At 41.0% G+C, this 18,275-nt stretch overlaps 1 protein-coding gene across 2 annotated transcripts in view; it reads left to right on the top strand.

Annotated features, from left to right (window-relative positions):
- Window positions 1–246: 246 nt before the first annotated feature.
- Window positions 247–18,275, top strand: part of BORCS5 (BLOC-1 related complex subunit 5) — a gene marked incomplete at both ends in the record, with an annotated part of 56,533 nt that continues 38,504 nt past the window's right edge. The window contains 2 exons of one of the 2 annotated variants that reach the window (XM_084256470.1): window positions 247–304; window positions 3,034–3,177. In XM_084256470.1, coding sequence (XP_084112596.1) covers window positions 247–304; window positions 3,034–3,177 — 202 coding nt within the window. The remainder of the gene's footprint in view (window positions 305–3,033; window positions 3,178–18,275) is intronic. The other variant, XM_084256471.1, reaches the window with a different exon arrangement.

Below are 18,275 nucleotides of genomic sequence, written 5' to 3'. Positions count from 1 at the left end.
AGACACCCGGGGATCGTGCAGCCGGGCCCGCGCCTCTTTGCGCGCGTGTTTCCCAAATAGGGCCTCCCCAGCCCCTGCCGCCCTCGCCCGTGGGCTGGCGCGCCACCCCCACACTTGGGCTCGGCAGCCGCACCCCGCTCTATGTAGCGCCCTCTTCCCGACCCCCGGCCCCGGCCCTGCCGCCCGCCGCCTGAGCGGGGAGACCGCCCGTCCCGCCGTTCCTCCGCCGCCACCGCTGCCGGCACCATGGGTAGTGAGCAGAGCTCGGAGGCCGAGAGCCGACCCAACGATCTGAACTCCTCAGGTCGGTGCCCTAACCTCCACCTCCCTCCAGCCCGCCCGGTCTGCTCGCGGCGCGGGCTGCCTCCCAGCCTGGCTGGGGCTGGGGCCGGCGGTCCGGGACGCACAAGCCCTCACCGTGCTCTTTTCTTTTAAAAAAGAACACCCATCCAACCCCCCTTGCCAGCTGTCCTAACCTTGATTTCCGTGATGGAAGTCAGCGCCGGCGACTGCGAGCTAAGCCAGCGTGGGCGCGCATGCCCATTTATTTTCAAAATTGCTGTTGATCCCGGCTGCAGCCTGCTTTTTATAAGACGACCTGTTCCAGTGTTGGCCTTAGTGCTCATAACAGGGATAGTGAGGTTTGGCACACTGTGGTGGGTCATAGGCAGGACCTCTAAGTACAGGTTCCTCTTCTTTAAAAGCGGGTCTTATCAGAAGGGATATGTGACAAGTGAATAGTCTGTTTGAACCCTTGGTTGCAAACATCTCCAGAAACTGCACGCTCCCCTCAGAAGGTATCCAGGACTGTATTTCTGGTATTTTACTCTATACTCCTCCCTGAGCATATTTTAAGGATTGCTCTCTGTGCTGCGGTAGGAATGGAGGGGATTATTTTGCCCAGAATATAGTGAACGTTTAATAAATGAAACAGCATCATGGAGAATCACTTGTACTTTTTTTCGTTACCCCCAAAACCTAGGACTGCTGGCTTTACTCTGGATAAACTCTGAGGTTGCTAACCCACACTGGTTAAATCAGGAACTGGAAACAAGTCAGGGTTGGAGAACTGTGTTCCTGATGGGACTGTAATGCAGCAGTGTAGAAGCTGAGAGATCTAGGGGTGTTCCACTCTGGAGTGTGTCTTGAATTCAAGACTAGTTCAAATCTGCATTCTGGGGGTTAGGTTGGGGCAGCTTTTAATGGTGAGCAGCATCCTCTTGCTTTGCTAGATTCTTCTGTCTTTGGAGGCCCAGGATATGTGTATATCAAGTAAAGTAATAATAGTTAATATTTTCTTGCTTCCATGTCAGGCCAGAAGCATGTTTTGGGGAGGGTGGTGTGGCATCCTTGCAATATACTTGCTCACCCAGTAACCCAGTCCAACCCATACTATAGCAAGCTAAGAAATGTATGGGTTAGAATTTGCCTATTCCACTATACTAAAGGGAATGCATTCACATTTAGTCTCACCGTAGCTCCATTTCATAGACAAGTTAACAGAGACTAGCCAGAATCTAGTGTGAAGTCTGTTTTCCTCTGAGGTCTAGGAAACGAGGAATCAATTTGTATTAGGCCAAAGTTCTGGCCTGGAACTGTAAAATATTAGGTAAATTACTCAAGTAGGTGAAGAGACATTTCTTGAAGAGCAAAAAAGTAGCAGATTCTAAAAGAGTGTGTTCCAAACCACAGGAGACTCTAGCTCCCAGAGACAGGGCAGTTCTATGGCATGCCTGAATTAGCCTTTGAGTCCTGACTAGGATGAACCTGCAAATACTATCTTCTAGAGAGTGAAATGCTTTTTTTTTTTTTAAGATTTATTTATTCATGCATACAAGAACGGGGGTACAGGCCAGAAGTGCAGGGGGTGACAGGATAAACCAGAAACAGAGTGGGGAGCAGAACAGGCAGATTAACTGAAATACACTGCTGAGGGGAGCAACAGGCGAGTCAGGAGAGGTCTGCTGTACCCTGTGGGTCACCTCCCTGACTGGGGGATGGAACTGATGCTGCAGTGGCTGTGGATTGCTTCATAGTGCTGAGACTTAACTCCTGGGGCCACCAGGGAGGCCCGAGGGTAAAATGCTTTAAAGATTTGTCCTTCCAACCAGAAAGATCTTTGGGGAGAAGAGGACTTCTTTGTCTATGGAGTCTTTAATGGTTTTCATCACTTATCTCCAAATGGATTGCGTTCTCCCAAGGAAACTGAAATTGACCTGCCTTTCTAGCAGTCCTCCAAATTTCTGAATTTTACCTGAACCTATAAGGGACTTTCTGGTTGTTTTTGCCCTTCTTGGACTAATGCCTATAACTTTAAGGGTGAGGAGACTGGTGCCCATCATCTAAGGTTTAAGACCCAGGTTTCCTCTCATGATTCAACATCCTGGCATGCTGTGATCAGCTGACTAGACTGCTCTGCAGTCCCAGTTCACAGAAATGGGGGTACAGGCCAGAAGTGCAGGGGGTGACAGGATAAACCAGAAACAGAGTGGGGAGCAGAACAGGCAGATTAACTGAAATACACTGCTGAGGGGAGCAACAGGCGAGTCAGAAGAGGTCTGCTGTACCCTGTGGGTCACCTCCCTGACTGGGGGATGGAACTGATGATGCAGTGGGCCATGTACACCATCTACCCATAGGCCTACAATTCCTTTCCTATCTCTGTTTCTCGCTCTGTTGACCTTGGGTGAGTCAAAGCCAAATTTTCCTTCTCAGTAAGAGACAGATGTTAAAAGGATCAAAGAAGTAAAGAAAAAGACAATCTTCTATACCTCTGTGTGCTGAATAATCAAATATTTTTTAATTACAAAAGCAGTTTCATACATGTTACAGGTTCCCATAATGTGTGAAGTTTTGTTTTTGTTTTTTTATTATTACAGAAAATAGAGGTTGCCCATAATTCATCACCCCACTGCAGGATAACTACAATTATCATTTTTTGTGTGTAAAGATATTCTTAGTGAAGACACTGAAAATAGCCATGATGAGGCAGGTGTGGCTGACACCAACTGAGCTTTGTAACTTTGTTTTCAGTGGCCCCGTCTCCAGCTAAGCACAGAGCCAAGATGGATGATATTGTGGTTGTAGCTCAGGGCTCCCAGGCTTCACGCAATGTCAGCAATGATCCTGATGTCATCAAGTTGCAAGAGATTCCAACCTTCCAGCCGCTTTTAAAAGGTAAGGGATTGCTGTCTGCCTCCTTTAGGTCTGAACTTAAAAGGCATCTTCTTGGTGAGGCTTTCCTTGACTTCCCTATTTAGGATTGCACCCCTTTTTTCTGTCTGTTTTTCTCCGTAGCACTTAATGAACTTTGACCCATTGTATAGTTTACTTGTTTACTGTCTGTGTTTCTACATTATGGCAGAACTTTCTGCTTTTTGTGCGCTGTTGAGTCCTCAGCACTTGGAATGCAGCCCAGTGTAAAAGTAGGGACTGAATGACTGACTGATGTCGGAGTTGGCCCTTACCTGGTATATGCCCTTGACATATGACTTCCAATCTTTGGTCTGGGCTACGGGTTCACTAGTTCAGATCTATAGAGAAAATCCCTGTGACAGGCTGTTATACATGTAATTAATCCTGGCAAATGTTTTGTATGAGAAGAGTGTGTGTATGAGGGGAGAGAGTGTATATAAACCATCAATATACCAGCCCTTCTGGTTAGTGTATATTGAGATAAGTACCTTTTAAAATGAAGTATATTCTTTTTATTTTTAAAGGTTTGTTTTTATTTATGCATATAAGAACTGGGGTGTAGGCTAGAGGTGCGAGAGGATTCACCAGAGACAGAGTTGGGAGCAGAACAGGCGGATCTACTGAAATACATTGCTGTGGGGAGCAGTGGGCGAGTCAGGAGAGGTCTGCTGTGCCATGTGGGTCACCTACCGACTGGAGACCAAACTCCTGCTGCAGTGGCTGGCAACTGCTTGATAGCGATGAGACTTTAACCCCTATACCACAGTGGAGGCCCCATGACACATATTCTTTATTTAATATCTTCTGTTTTTACTAATTTTATATTAATATTTTCTTATTTTCACATTTCTATTAAGTAGTGCAGATGACTTTCTATTAATTGAATGGGATTTCTTCTGTTGTAGGAATGTTTCTCATTCCTCTCCTAAAAATTAGGAAATAAAGTGAACATAAGCCCAGGTTTACTTAACCTCATACAGTATAATCTAAACTTCTTAGATTGGGTCTCCCTGGTGGCTCAGGCGGTTGAGCACAGCGCTGTGAAGCTGTCTGCAGCCTCTGCAGTGCCGGTTCTATCCCCGCCAGCCATGGAGATGCCCACATGGCGCAGCAGACCTCTCCTGTCTCACCCACTGCTCCCCTCAGCAGTGTATTTCAGTCAGTCTGCCTGTTCTGTTGCCCACTCAGTCTCTGGTGAATCCTCTCACCCACCCACACATCTGGCCTGTACCCTGGTTCTTGTATAAATAAATAAATCTTTTAAAAAAAACAACTTCTTAGATCTACATAGCTAAACATACACACACATATACACACAGTCACCTCTCTAATTCCTACATCATTAAACTTGTTTGAATGGTTTTTTCAAGGTCAGGCAGCTGGCAGATAGAGAGGCTGAACTTGAACCTCATCACCGATGTCAAACCCTGTACTGGCTACCCTCTCCCACAGTTTACTTAAAGAACAAAAAACAAGAACAAATGGTGATTAGTAGATGATCCACTTATCATTTCATTCTTCCCAGCGATTCACCTGCTATCCAGATGAGGACATCAAAACTTGTGGTCTTTTCCCACAGGCCTCAGTGTTTGACTTTGGTAAACTCTTCTAATGCTTGCATTAAAAAACACATTACATCCGTTACCATCTTTTTCTTAGCTTTCATTATTTTGCGAAATACTGTGATTTTTCACAGAAACCAACGTTAAGGGAATTTCCATCTCCACATACCCTTGCACAATCAGATTAAGACACAGCCTTCATCTTGAGAAATTCAGAGGTGAATGCTTGCATTCTGTACTACATCTGGAGTTGGAGTTGCATGCAGTGCTATGCACGGTTGCAAGTTTTTTGCCCCCGCTTCCTGTTAATTATGTCCTTTCTCTGCCCGAAGTCATCTGTTCTGGGGAAAGACCAACTTCTCTCTGGCTCTAGGGAAATACTAAAATCAAAAACAAAAGGATTCCCTTTCCCACCACACACAGAACTTTGAAATACATCTAACTGTTTCCAGGATATGTGTTTCTTTTATTAGGCATTTGAAACAGTTAATAGTAAATTGATAGTAAATTGATAGTAGGGGAAAGAAGCCTTTAGGAGAAAGTTTGGTGTTAAGGGGAGTTAGCCTCGGATTTAAAATCATCCTTGGGAACCCTCAGTGAGTCATGAATATGGGGCCCTTCATGCACTGCAGCTGGACTTGGTTGCTTTGCTGCCTGGATTTTAACTAGCCTTAGCCTTGAGCCATTATTTTACTTGGCTGCCTTGGCCATCAACTAGCTGTGTTGCCCGGTTTTGTTTCTCTCCCCTCTTTGAAACTTGCCTGTTGATGGGAAGACCTTTTTTTTTTTTTAAGATTTATTTATTTATTTATTTATTTATACAAGCACTGGGTACAGTCAGAAGCGCGGGAGGGTGAGAGAATTCACCAGAGCCAGAGCGGGGAGCAGAACAGGCAGAGGGACCGAAGTACACTGCTGAGGGGAGCAGCGGGTGTGGCAGGAGAGGTCTGTTGCACCATGTGGGACCCTCGCCTGGTGGCCGGGGATCGAACCGGTGCTGCAGAGGCTGCGGGCAGCTTCGCAGCCCACGGCTCAACTGCTGCACCACCGGGGAGGCCCAATGAGAAGACCATTGATGAGAAAATTGAGCAGAGGTGTGGGAGGGAGGAAAGCTGGTGAGGAGCAGGTTGTATCTAAGAGGTAATTTGGGAGTTGACTCAGGAAGGTGGGGAAATCGAGTTATAAGAGTGGCAGGAAAATAGAAGTGGCAACATGTGGCAGTGGCCAGATGCGGGGAACAAGTCAGTGAATGATGAAGTTGATGTTCTTTCACATGTGAAGAAGGAACATGGTAGACAGTGATCAGAGAAGGTAGACAAAGGGGACAGTCAGGTGGAAATAGTAAGTATAACAGGATAATTAATAACATAACAATAGTAACCAATCCCCCACTGTCTCTTATTCCTTCCATTTTATTGATTAAAACACTGGGACTCAGAATTTGAAGGCATTGTCTAAAGTCACGTGGCTGTAAGTCATAGCCCATTCAAGATGGCATTACCAGAATGTTGAATAATTTAAACTATTCTATTTAAATAACAGAATAACTATTTAAATTGAGTGAGACTCAATTTCCAGTTCTGGCAAAGACCATTACAAAAGTCGCTGGGCTGTAATAGGGCTGATGGGTGTGACTCATTGGGATTTTTAAGTGTGGGATTTGTTGCATGGCCTCCTGCCCTGACATTGTTTCTGCCTGGTAATTTGAAGTTCTGCCTTCTGCCTCCTGGGCTACCATGAGGGCTCCTCATCACTGTCTCCTTTATACTCTATAATCTCTTCTCTCCCCCTCTACTGCTTTCAGGATGAGGCTGTTTCTCAAAGTGGTAAAAGGGCCACACAGTAAAAGCTGTACCCCCCAGGTTTGATTTCAGAAAGCTTTTATTCAAGTTAATGACAGTTTATTCTTTCAAAACAATATATTCAAGTATGACACAGAGCTCCCTATTGTTCCATAATGTCATATGACGTAAGGCCAGTGCTGGTGGGTGGTCTGCAGAGGCAGTGGCTGGGCGAGTTCAGGGCTATTTGTAAGATTGAGGTAATGTTTGCATTTCTAATAAGCAAGCAGTTTCTTTCTTTGGTCTTAACTCTTTTGGATAAATATACCAGAGGATAATTTATGCTGCCTACTAAAGTCAAATTTTCTGTTCCTCCTTTTTTTAAGTCAGAAGAATTTGTTTTTCATAACAACAGTCGCTGATTTAGGAAGTTATTTTGCAATGTAAAGCATTTAATAGAAAATGTAAAACTAAACTTTGAAAAAGTAGCAGTAAATAGCTTTGACAGAATCCAAAAGCAAAATTAGATCCCCAGGGGTTAAACAAGCCCTGTAGGTTTCTTACTTGAAATTTGCCACTCATATTTAGTAATAAATCCTGCTATTCTAGGTCATTCTACAGAAATGTAGTCTTCACAAAAGAAATGCAGTCCTGTTTTTTTTTTTAATATATAAAAGTTATAAAAGTAATTATTCACTCCTGGTTATGAATACACACACACACACACACACACACAGATGTTCATGCACATATGACATTCTTTGCAACTGACCTATCATTTTTGTTACTGACCTTGGATACAGCATAAGATTGTCTTGCTGCCTAAGGAAGGGACTGTCCTTGTTACCAACAGTGAATGTCAAATATATACAGGGCAAAAGCTTTAAGTGACACAAAACAGCTCTGTTGGAAGTTCAGCATTTGGTTGTTAAGAATATTATGTATGTGAAGTAGATTTTGACAATAAGAGCCTGGGGTTTTGTTGACAGAGCAAAATCTCTCAGAACAGCAGTGAAGGCTCTCAAATCACTTGGAACACAGACTCAGTGCTTGAGCTTGACCCTGGGAAAGAATGAGTCCATGGAAAGAGGAGAACATGAAGGGCTAGATATCAAATGAGAGGTTTCTCCACATCGTTCTTACCCAGTCCTCTATTAATCAGAGAAATAAAGGTAGCAAATCCTTGCATTTATTAGGACACCTGTCTCTGCCAGCTGTTAGCTCTTCTGTCTTCTTTGGAAAATCAAATGTGGAGGGTCAAGGAAGAGACAGACTAGATCTCAGTCAGAGCCATGATGGCTTAAAGGTGATCCCTAGACCCAGGTGTATCTGCCCCCATACACAGTGTTTGAAAAGTTGGTAACTTGGGCCTCCCAGGTGGCGCAGCGGTTGAGCGCTGGGTTGCGAAGCTGCCCGCAGCCTCTGCAGCGCTGGTTCCTCTGCAGCGCCGGTTTGATCCCCAGCTGCTCCCCGGCAACCGGAGGAGGGTCCCACATGGCGCGCTGACCTCTCCTGCCACCCGCTGCTCCCCTCAGCGGTGTATCTCGGTCCTTCTGCCTGTTCTGCTCCCTGCTCTGGCTCTGGTGAATTCTCTCACCCTCCCACGCTTCTGACTGTACCCAGTGCTTGTATAAATAAATAAATAAATCTTTAAAAAAAAAAAGAAAAAAAAGAAAAGTTGGTAACTTATTTCTGGTTACCTTGAAGATTTATTTATATGTGTAACAGCTCTTCAGTTAACCTTTAACATGGCCGTTAATCTTATTAACCTCATTACCTTTACCCAGAAGGGCAGAAAGCGCCAGGTGAGCAGTCACTTTAAACCCATCTTGCAAGTGAAGTGTCTTGCAAGTGAAGTCATCTTGCAAGACCTGGCTCACTTTTGTCCTCCCTCCAGGAAATCTCTGTGCCTGCAGCCATTCTCCCTTCTTTTATGTTAAATCTCAGAGGTGCCCAGGCTTTTCTCCGACACTTAATGCCTCTCCATTTCACTTTCTCCTCCATTTGCTGGGACTTTGCTTCTGCACTTTTCTTGTCTCTGGCATCTAGCTCATGGGACCTCTCTCTTCTTGTTCAGATATACAGATCTTCTAGCTTCTAGATAGAAAAGACAAAAACACTTTCTTTTGACTTCATTGCCCCTCCTGGCGACCATGCTTTCTCTCTTCTTAATCTCTCTGATGCCAACCTTACTGGCCTCGTGACCACTGCATGCTGCCTGCATCCTTCCTGCCTCTTCCACTCCCAAGGTTCTGTGTCAGGCTCTCATGTATATCATTTCATGGACATTTGCCTCTTAGAGGGGTGGGAACTAATGGTCTCTTTTCATACCTAAAGTTTTGCTTAGTCTACATCCTCCTCTTCTTTTGCATATTTGACACAGGTTTCCCACCCACTTACTAAACTTCCCTTCCTTTGACTTCATGACCACCCCCCCCATCCATGCTATTCTGGTTTTTCTTTCTCATTCACTAGTTTCTGTTCCTCTGTGCACAGCATTTACCTGGTGTTCTGCTAGAGAACTGAGTTTCTAAGAGCTTTAAGCATTTGACATGGACATGTAGTTGATTCTGAGTCCACAGCTTCAGCATTGAGTCTTTCCTCTGACTATGAAGTAAGTAATTTAACCAAGTATGGTTATGTTAAATTTAGCATGCCCCCATCCTATATGTGCATTTATTTATTCAACAAATATTTACATTATAGTTACTACAAAATAATGATGACAGAGATATTTATTTTGATTAAATGAATAAGACATTCACATACTCCTGAAAAGTCTGTGTTCTCAGTTGTTGAGTATAGTGTTTCAGGTCAACACATGGTTGAGTCTTGCAAATCTTGTATATATTGTTTAATCTTTCTTTTTCAAGAGAGGTGTTAAAATCTCAGATATAATTGTGAATTTTCCTATTTTATTCTAATTTTAGAAGTCTGTATTAGATGTGTTATACATATTAATAATTATTATAGTGATCCTTTTACTATTATGAGCTATTCTCATCGATGGTATTTCCTCCTATCTTAAGTCTGTTTTGTCTGATATTAACGTAGTCAATCTGGTTGTTTTTTTTTAAAGATTTATTTATTTATGCACATAAGAGCTGGGGTACAGAGATGCCGGGGGTGGGAAGAGGATTCCCCAGAGACAGTGGGGAACAGAACAGGCAGACTGACCAAAGTACACTGCTGAGGGGAGCAGCGGGCGAGTCAGGAGAGGTCTGCTGCGCCATGTGAGCTGCTCCCTGGCTGGCCAGGGATCGAACTCGTGTTGCAGAGGCTGCGGACTACTTCACAGTGCTGTGCCCAACCCCTTGCGCCACCACGGAGGCCCCACTCTGGCTTTCTTACACTTACTGTTTTCATGGTATATCTTTTTCCTTTCTTTCTTTATGTGTTTATTATGTACTTCTTTGTACATTCTGTTTGTGTCTTTATATTTGAAATGCATCTCTTATAGACAGTATATTTTTGTGTCTTGCTTTTGTGTATATTTATCATTTATAAATAGCCTGTCATTTATCAGTAACTGGAATATAAATTGTGTGGTTGGATTTTGGTCTATGATTTTGCTCTTCATTTTCTACATGTGCAGTCTGCTTTGGGTTCCTCTTAAACTCATTTCTGGTGTTTTTAAAACCAATTGAAGAGTCTTTGTATTCCATTTAACTTCCTATATTAGCTTTTTCACTTGAACTCCTTTGCATTATTTTTTTAATCCTTGCTCTTAGAGGTTACAGTATTCATCCTTAACTTAGCACTGTTCACATGGAGTTACCATTGTATCCCTTTACATAAAATGCAAGAACCTTTTGCTGGAAGGTTCCATTCACCCTTACTTCATGCATTAGTAACAGTATACAGTGCATCTTCATATGTTAGAAATCCTATGGTGGTTTATATCTTTTAAAGAAATTAAGAGTAGAAAAACTATACAGAAAACTCTGTATTTACTAACAATATATTCAGTTTCTGGAACTCTTAATTACTACCTGTAGGTTCAAGTTTTCATTTCATGTTACTTATTCTTTCATTCATCGCTCATTTGATGTCATTTATTTTTAGTCTGAAGGATTTCTTATAACATTTCCTAAGTGCAGGATGGCTGGAAACAAATTATTTGTTTGAGAATGTAATTGTCCAGTTTCATTATAATGTTTTTTTTCTCTTTTATGGTAATTACTAAGTTTTTGAGAAGATGTGAGGTTCTGAGGAATCTGATTTTCAACATACTATCTTTCACCTTTGATATTTCTTGCTTGAATTCATTCTACAATGATAGTCGCCAAAAATAGACATCTAACTTTATCAGAACCTACATTTATTGGTATGCATTTTACTGTGAGGAAGACATTTCTTTTCTTCCATTTCTTCATTTATTGAAGTCAGTATGAAACAGTAAATTTCTATTTTAATTGATGAGTTATAATCTTTTGCAATCATTCTTTTCAATCTCAGAATGATTTGAATTTGTTCTGTCAGAGCACTGTCCGTCTAGCCTTCTCTGTCTTTTCATCATGCTATTATTAATATTAATAATTGCCATCTAGAAGAGGTAAACACCACTGAGAAGGATTAATAGTTATATAGGTTAAAGAAACATTAAAATATTCTTTCATGCTAATGAAAACTATAGTAGTTTGCACATTTTGCCATTTCTTCATAAGATGGCCTCTAATGTCTTTTAATTCACAAGTTTTTAATAAGACTTTTGCCACTAGATGTCACTAAACTAAAGCAGTTGGTCAGCTAGTTGACATTACTACATTCTGTGGTAATAGTTTCAAAGGCCTTGGGTTAACTAAGTTTACTCTGTAGCATCTGAATTTCTCATAAAACCAGGTCACAGCTTGCTTTGGGCACAACCTGCTTGGAAAATATACATGTCGTGTGACACATTCATAATTTACAATTAGTTATTTTAGGGTTTATCAGGACAGAGAAGGAAAAAAAATTGCCAGTCTGTTCACTTTTAGCAGCTTTTTTTTTTTTTGAGAGAAAACACTGTTTTCAGTCTGTCACAGAAGTAATGAAATGTTTATTATACCAAACATTTCTCAAGAGCTGGGTTTGTGTCTTCATCATCTCTAATTTCTTAGGATCTAACTCAAGACTTGGCACTTGGCAGGTGTTCTGCAGATATTATTGAGCATTAGGGTAATATACTAGATGTCATGGGGCAAAAGAGAAAGGGCACAGATTCTCCTCTCAAGAAGTCTTACCTGGGAGAGAGTCTGTGCAGCATGTGTCTCTAATTCAGGGTAGTGCACACGGACCAGATGGGTACAGCAGTCATTCAGTTCTGTAGACTTTGAGAGAGTAACTCTTGGGTATGAGGGGAGATGATTAGAAAGGGTGTCCTCAAGAAAGGGCGTTTAGAGATGAAAAGGGAAAGCAGGTATAAATGAAAAAAACAACGCACCAAGGTTCGGGGATAGGAAAATGTGGGCAGTAAAGTCAGAAAAGTAAGAACTCAAGGACCCTGAATTTAAGACTTTTACTTGGACTTAATTTTTTTGGGGGGAAGAGGGAGGGAACATTAAAGGATATTGGGGTGGGAGAATAATAATAGGTAGGCAATGCTTGTAATTTACAAAGCTCTAGCACATGAAGAAAGGGGACATAAGGAAGTTTTTTCTTTGATTTTAAATGCATCTGTCCTAAAGTCTATTAAGAGTCCTTCTCAAACCAACCCTAGTGCCTCTCAACAAACCAGTGGAGAAAGAAATTGTGGGATATATACTCCATGGAATACTGCACAGCTGTGAAAAAAAGATGAGATATCACTTTTGTGACAAATTGCAGGGACTGCACGATGATGATGATAAGTGAAATAAGTAAAAAGTGAAAGATAGATATCAGATGGTCTCATTCATCTGTGGAATGTAAATAACCAGAAAACACACGCAGGTAAAATACAGTGAAAGCATGAAATGAGTTGGGCGAGGGAGACAGGATGTTGGCACGGTGGCTTAGTGGAGGGTGAGTGGAACATGAGCACATGGAGGAGCAAAAATGCAAGGCAAGCGTGGCTTTCGTTGAAGACAAGGAAATGGAATGTCTGAGGATCCTAGATTCACTTTAACACCACTATATATATTACAGCCTACAGATACATTTCCCTACTATCCTGGCCTTTAAAGCCACTTAAACTTTGGCTTTTCAAACTTATTGCATACTCCCATCCCCTTTTTTAGAATGTTTATGGTAATCTAATGAGGCTTCAGGGGTGGGGGCTTAATTATCAACTTGTACCTGTATTTCAATTAAAAAATGCTTTTGTACAGAATTCTGCCTGTGGAATTATCATCTTTATTTTGATCACCCTGTGGGCCCAGAACAACAGTGGAGGAACATCTTGCATCTTGTATTTAAAGAGGTGTTGGGCATAAAATTAGGTCTTAAAATCAGTGCATGGATTTTTTTTTTAAATGCTAATCTTCATTTTTTAAAAAAATTATTTAGTTTTGCATAGAAAAACTAGGGTATATGCCAGAGGTGCAGGGGATGGGCGGTGAGAGGATTTACCAGAGACTGAATGGGGAGCAGAACATGCAGACTGACTTAAATACACTGCTGAGGGGAGCAGCTGGCAAAACAGAAGTCTGCTGTGCCATGCGGGTTAGCTCCCTGGCCAGGGATTGAATTCAGGCCATCATGGTGGGCAACTGCAGTGGTAGCCCTGAGCCTTAACTCCTAGGCCATCAGGGAAGCCCCAGTGCATGGATTTTATACATACTTATCACCTTGGACATTTTCAAAATCACCAAAAAGCAGAATTCAGTATATGCACACAAACATATACATACATATATGTACACATATATACATGCATATATATATATATATATACACACACACACTCTTGCCTATATTTCACATGTTTAGAAAAGCCTACACGCACATTTCTGGACATTCAGACCTTTTGCAGTAATCCTAAATTGACGATGGATTGAGAATTGTAAAGTGTTGCTTGTCTGCTTTGTTTACTCATCCTATTAAAATATTAAACCTCTGATAATCTATATGTGTTATGGATTTGTCATAGGAATTAAAAGAACAGTGGAATATGATTAGATATGCACTTAGGTTTCAAAGTTAGCTTAAGTGAAGTCATCATGTAATGTTCTCCCATAATTTTTCTGATTCCAATAATTTTCATGTTTTTAAAATTATGGCTCAAGACCACCTCTGTCAGCTGGTTCTTTGTGATATATAAGGATGAAAAGCAACTTTGAAGCAGTTTGTCTTACTATACTTGCTTATGACAGGCTGTGTGGGTTATAGTGGCTATGCATTTTAGCTTTAGATTTATTAGTTGGGAACCACGAGAGGTTTATGTCTTTGGGTTACTATTCCTTCATTTGATAAAATGGAGGTATTAGTAAATATGAGAAAACCTAGAAGATACTTCAGCCTACTGGAAACAATCAAAAAACCTGTCAGCTGGTGAACATATAAACAAAATGCCCTACGTTCAGCAATAAGAAGTATTCACGTGGGTGAATCACACGTTTGGATTCAGGAAAGCAACATAAGATGATGAAATCCCAAAACAAGATAGGAACAGAAAAATTAGGGAGAAAGAAATGTACAGGGAAGATGGTTTATCTAACTGAATACAGTAAGAGGTAAATAAGAGACCCATAGCAAAGTGATTTCAGGTTTGCAGTTAATCCTCAACCCCACCTCCCAGCACTATATAACAGGGTGTCTCCTTTTCTGGATATTTTGGGTAAATGAAATCATACAGCATATACTCTTTTTGAGTCTGACTGGTTGTTTTTGACTGTTATTAATTATGCTGTTATGAACCTTTGCACTCATGTCTATAAATAGTCAAGATCTATTTTGTAGGATACAAATTAGAATGTCATCAAATACAAGGAAAAAAAATACAAAGAAAAGCATTGAAGAAACAAAGGCAAATTAAACCATCTTGGCAAACTATATATGAACCAAGATAAATCCATAATACATCAGGGCAGAATTTCTTTTCTCTGTCTCTGAGCTTCCTGGCTTTCCTTTCTGTGCTGTGCTGTGCACGTCTTAGCCACTGACCCTTGGTACATTATCAGGTATCTGTTTCTCATCAGCCTTCTCTTTCTATCTTGCCTGCTTCTCTGTCTATTCCGTGGCATTCTTGAGGAAGGCTAGCTTCATTATACTTAAATTCTGAGGATTTATCAGCCGTGTGTGTCATTTGTGTTAGGTTCTAACATGAACAACTGAATAGACATCAAGACAGTTGCAATATTGAGGGTTGGTCACTTGGCACTTTTTGGTGGCAATTCGCGACCAGACAGATCCTTTCAGCAAATTTAATGTTTGGATAATAGATTGGAATCAGAAATCAGATCTGACGCGGTTCAGATGAATACCTCTCAGGAATTATAGCTTCCAGCTTGAAAACGCCTTTTTTATAAGGTGTGTTGGTACCATCTCATATTTGAAGTTGTAGATTTATTTGATTTTTATCCTGCCAGCGTATGATGTCTGGGGGCAGCTCTGTGACCAATAGTTTCAGCTCTCTCTTCAAATGTGAATCTCTCTGCATGATCCCCAATGAAAGGAACCACACACAGTTCACTAGTCCACATAAGATCCGCTGCATTCACTGACAGCACAGCAGTACATGGACACACATATTTAGTATTTTCGGTGTTCCTCATTTCTTCTTCTAGCTTCAGGTCACCATCTAGTGTCACTTTCATTTTGCCTAAAGAGATTTCCTTTAGTACTTTTTTTTTTTTAAAGATTTATTTATTTCTTTATGCATACAAGACCTGGGGTATAGGCCAGAGGTGTGGATGGTGAGAGGATTCATCAGAGACAGAGTGGGGAGCAGAACAGGCAGATTGACTGAAATACGCTGCTGAGGGGAGCAGTCAGGAGAGGTCTGCTATGCCATGTGGATAGCTCCCTGGCTGGGGACCAAACTCTGTGCTGCAGTGGCTGCAGATAGTTTCATAGGTTGCTTCTTAACCCCTTGCACCACCAGGGAGGCCCCCTTTAGTACTTTTTTATTTAGGTCTACCATCAATGAATCATCTCAGTTTTTGTTTACTTGGGAATGTCTTTATTTTATGTTTATTTTTGAAGGATAACTTTTTTTTAAAAAAGATTTATTTATTTATGCATACAAGAACTGGGGTACAGGCCAGAAGTGCAGGAAGTGAGAGACACCAGAGACAGAATGGGGAACGAACAGGCAGACAGACTGAAATACACTGTTGAGGGAGCAGAGGGCGAGAGAGGAGAGGTCTGCTGCACCATGCGAATCACCTCCCTGGCCAGGCATCAAACTCAGTGCTGCAGTAGCTACAGATAGCTTCATAGTGCTGTGCTTAATCCCTTGTGCCAGCAGGGAGGCCCAGATATGGAATTCTTGCTTGATGAAATTTTCCCGCTCATTACATATAAGAAGGCAGCCTCCTTATGCTAAAGGAGATTAGCACATTGTACATGTCATTCAAGTCTCTTTAAACCTCTGTTGTTTCAGATGAGTTACTTTTCACTTGCTGTTTTCAAGATTTTCTTTTTGACTCTGAATTAGAACAGATTGTTATGTGTCTAGTTGCTGTTCTCTTTGTATTGGTCCTACTTGGATTTATTGAGCTGCATAAATGTGGGGATTACTATTTTTCACCAAATATGGTAAGCTGCTTCTCTCTGGGATGCTACCATGTATGTTTTGGTATATGTGATATTATTGCGCAGATCTCTGAAGCTCTGTACATTTTTCTTCAGTATTCTTCATTCTTTAGATTAAAGCTTCATTCTTAAGCTTTTTTTTTTTCTTTTTTTTTCTTCTTCTGTATCAAAACCACTGCTGAATTGCTGTAGTGAATTTTTTCATTGCGGTTATTGTACTTTTCTACTGCAAGATTTCTGATCTTCAACCTAAAGCTTCTCCATTTTGACTCCCTTAGAGTATGACCCCTTGAATTGCACCGAGTATTCCAGGTATGAGCTGGATCGTCTGCCTTGTTCTGTGTGCTCTTTTTATTTTAATGCAGACCGAGTAGCTTTTTTGGCAGCCACATGTGGTTGAGTCATAGTGAATTATCTGCATCCTAAAGTCTTGTTCACAAGTGCTGATATTAAGCCACACCTCTTTGCCTGCCCTTCTCCAGATAGTTTTTTGGATCTTCATTGCAAGACGTTACATTCACCCATAGTTCATTATCAGCTATAGCTCATGCCTCTAGCTTCTTGAAGCTTTTTTTGGACCCATGATTAACATAGTGTGAGTGACCTCATTCAAATCATTAAAGAATGTTCAACAGAACAGAAGCCACCTCAGAGAGCCAGAGGAGAGTTTATATCACATCATAGTCAACAGACAGAAGTTTGGCCATCTTTTAAGAATACATTTTAATTTTCTAATTTCTGTTTAGTATTTTTTAGCATAAGGAGATTGCCATCTTATATGTAATGAGTGGGAGGAAATGTTTAAATAGGCTATGTATTGAAATTCCTTTTGGTATCTTTATTAGCTCCATGTTTGTTTTATACAACACTGATGAAGTAATTATTATGGTATCCTATATATTGCTACTGTGTATAACTACAGTACTTACTTATAATTTTGAGGTTTTTTTTCTGAGACTTTAAATCACATGGTGGACTATACTTTCAAAACTTGGTGGCAGTGACTAGAGAGATAAAAATCGCACCATTGAAGGTAGGGTAAAAAATTCTACTTTAAGACCTGATCCAAGCCTAATTAAAATAGCACTGTCATGGCTGCTGCTAACTTAGATGGCATAAAATCAACAAGCTGGAACTGCTAGCCAGGGTTAGTTAATATCCAAAAGCAAAAGAGATATGTCTGTAAATAAAGAAGATAAAATAAATTTCATCATGACATCCACTGTTTTCTTTGGATCTGGTCATTGGGCAGTGGTAGATAAACATATTAGTAAACCACTGTGTCACACAATGTCCCATAGTAATGCAATAAAGAAAAATAGGACAGGGCATGAATAATTATGGAAAGGAAATCATACTCATAAAGCATATATAAGAAAGGCGAATTATTTGGAAGTCTGGTAGAAGAACCAAAGGAAGGCTAACATTAACATTGTGGCCCGATACACTTTATCTTTCTGCTGTTCTTTCCATTTCCTGCCAATATACTGAGAGAGATTGAAACAGACTATCAAGACAGCCCCACACATTAAAAGCATTAGATGGAAATGAAAAAAAAAAAAATGTTCCCAGATATGAGCCTAACTCCCTTTGGTTAGACAACTAAGTCATTCTTTTAGCAAGTTGAAGCCAATCCTCCTCTGACTTGCAGTGAATTCTGGCAAGAAGCTACCTGTTCTGGGGCCTTTTTATTTTGGTTTTGTTTTATTCTTCCTTTGCTTTGGTAACACTCGCTAACTCTCACTCCTTCCAGCCTGGTACAGGACATGGGGTTGTTGAGGCAGATGCTATGCTTTTGTAAGGAAAATATGTAGAAAGATAGGAACTATCCCTGGTAGAGTTTTTTTCCTAGGCTCATAGGAATAAATACATTTTTAAATGAACACTTATGCTTTCTTTCTAATTAACTTTGCACATCTCTGCCAGAGTCTTTCTTTAGTTTAACTCAACTTACATATTTCTTACTCAGAATGTTTGGTTGCTCCATATTGCCTGCCAGAATCAGATCCTCCTCAGTTGGACAAGAAAATCTCAAGTCATACAGCATCATCTCCCACTGCTTGCCTGTGTCTTAGCTCTAATA

This window comes from Talpa europaea (assembly GCF_964194135.1).
Source record: "Talpa europaea genome assembly, chromosome: 15".
Classification (NCBI taxonomy): domain Eukaryota; kingdom Metazoa; phylum Chordata; class Mammalia; order Eulipotyphla; family Talpidae; genus Talpa; species Talpa europaea.
The sequence above is the reverse complement of the archived record's forward strand: the minus strand, read 5'-3'. Positions and strand labels throughout refer to the sequence as shown.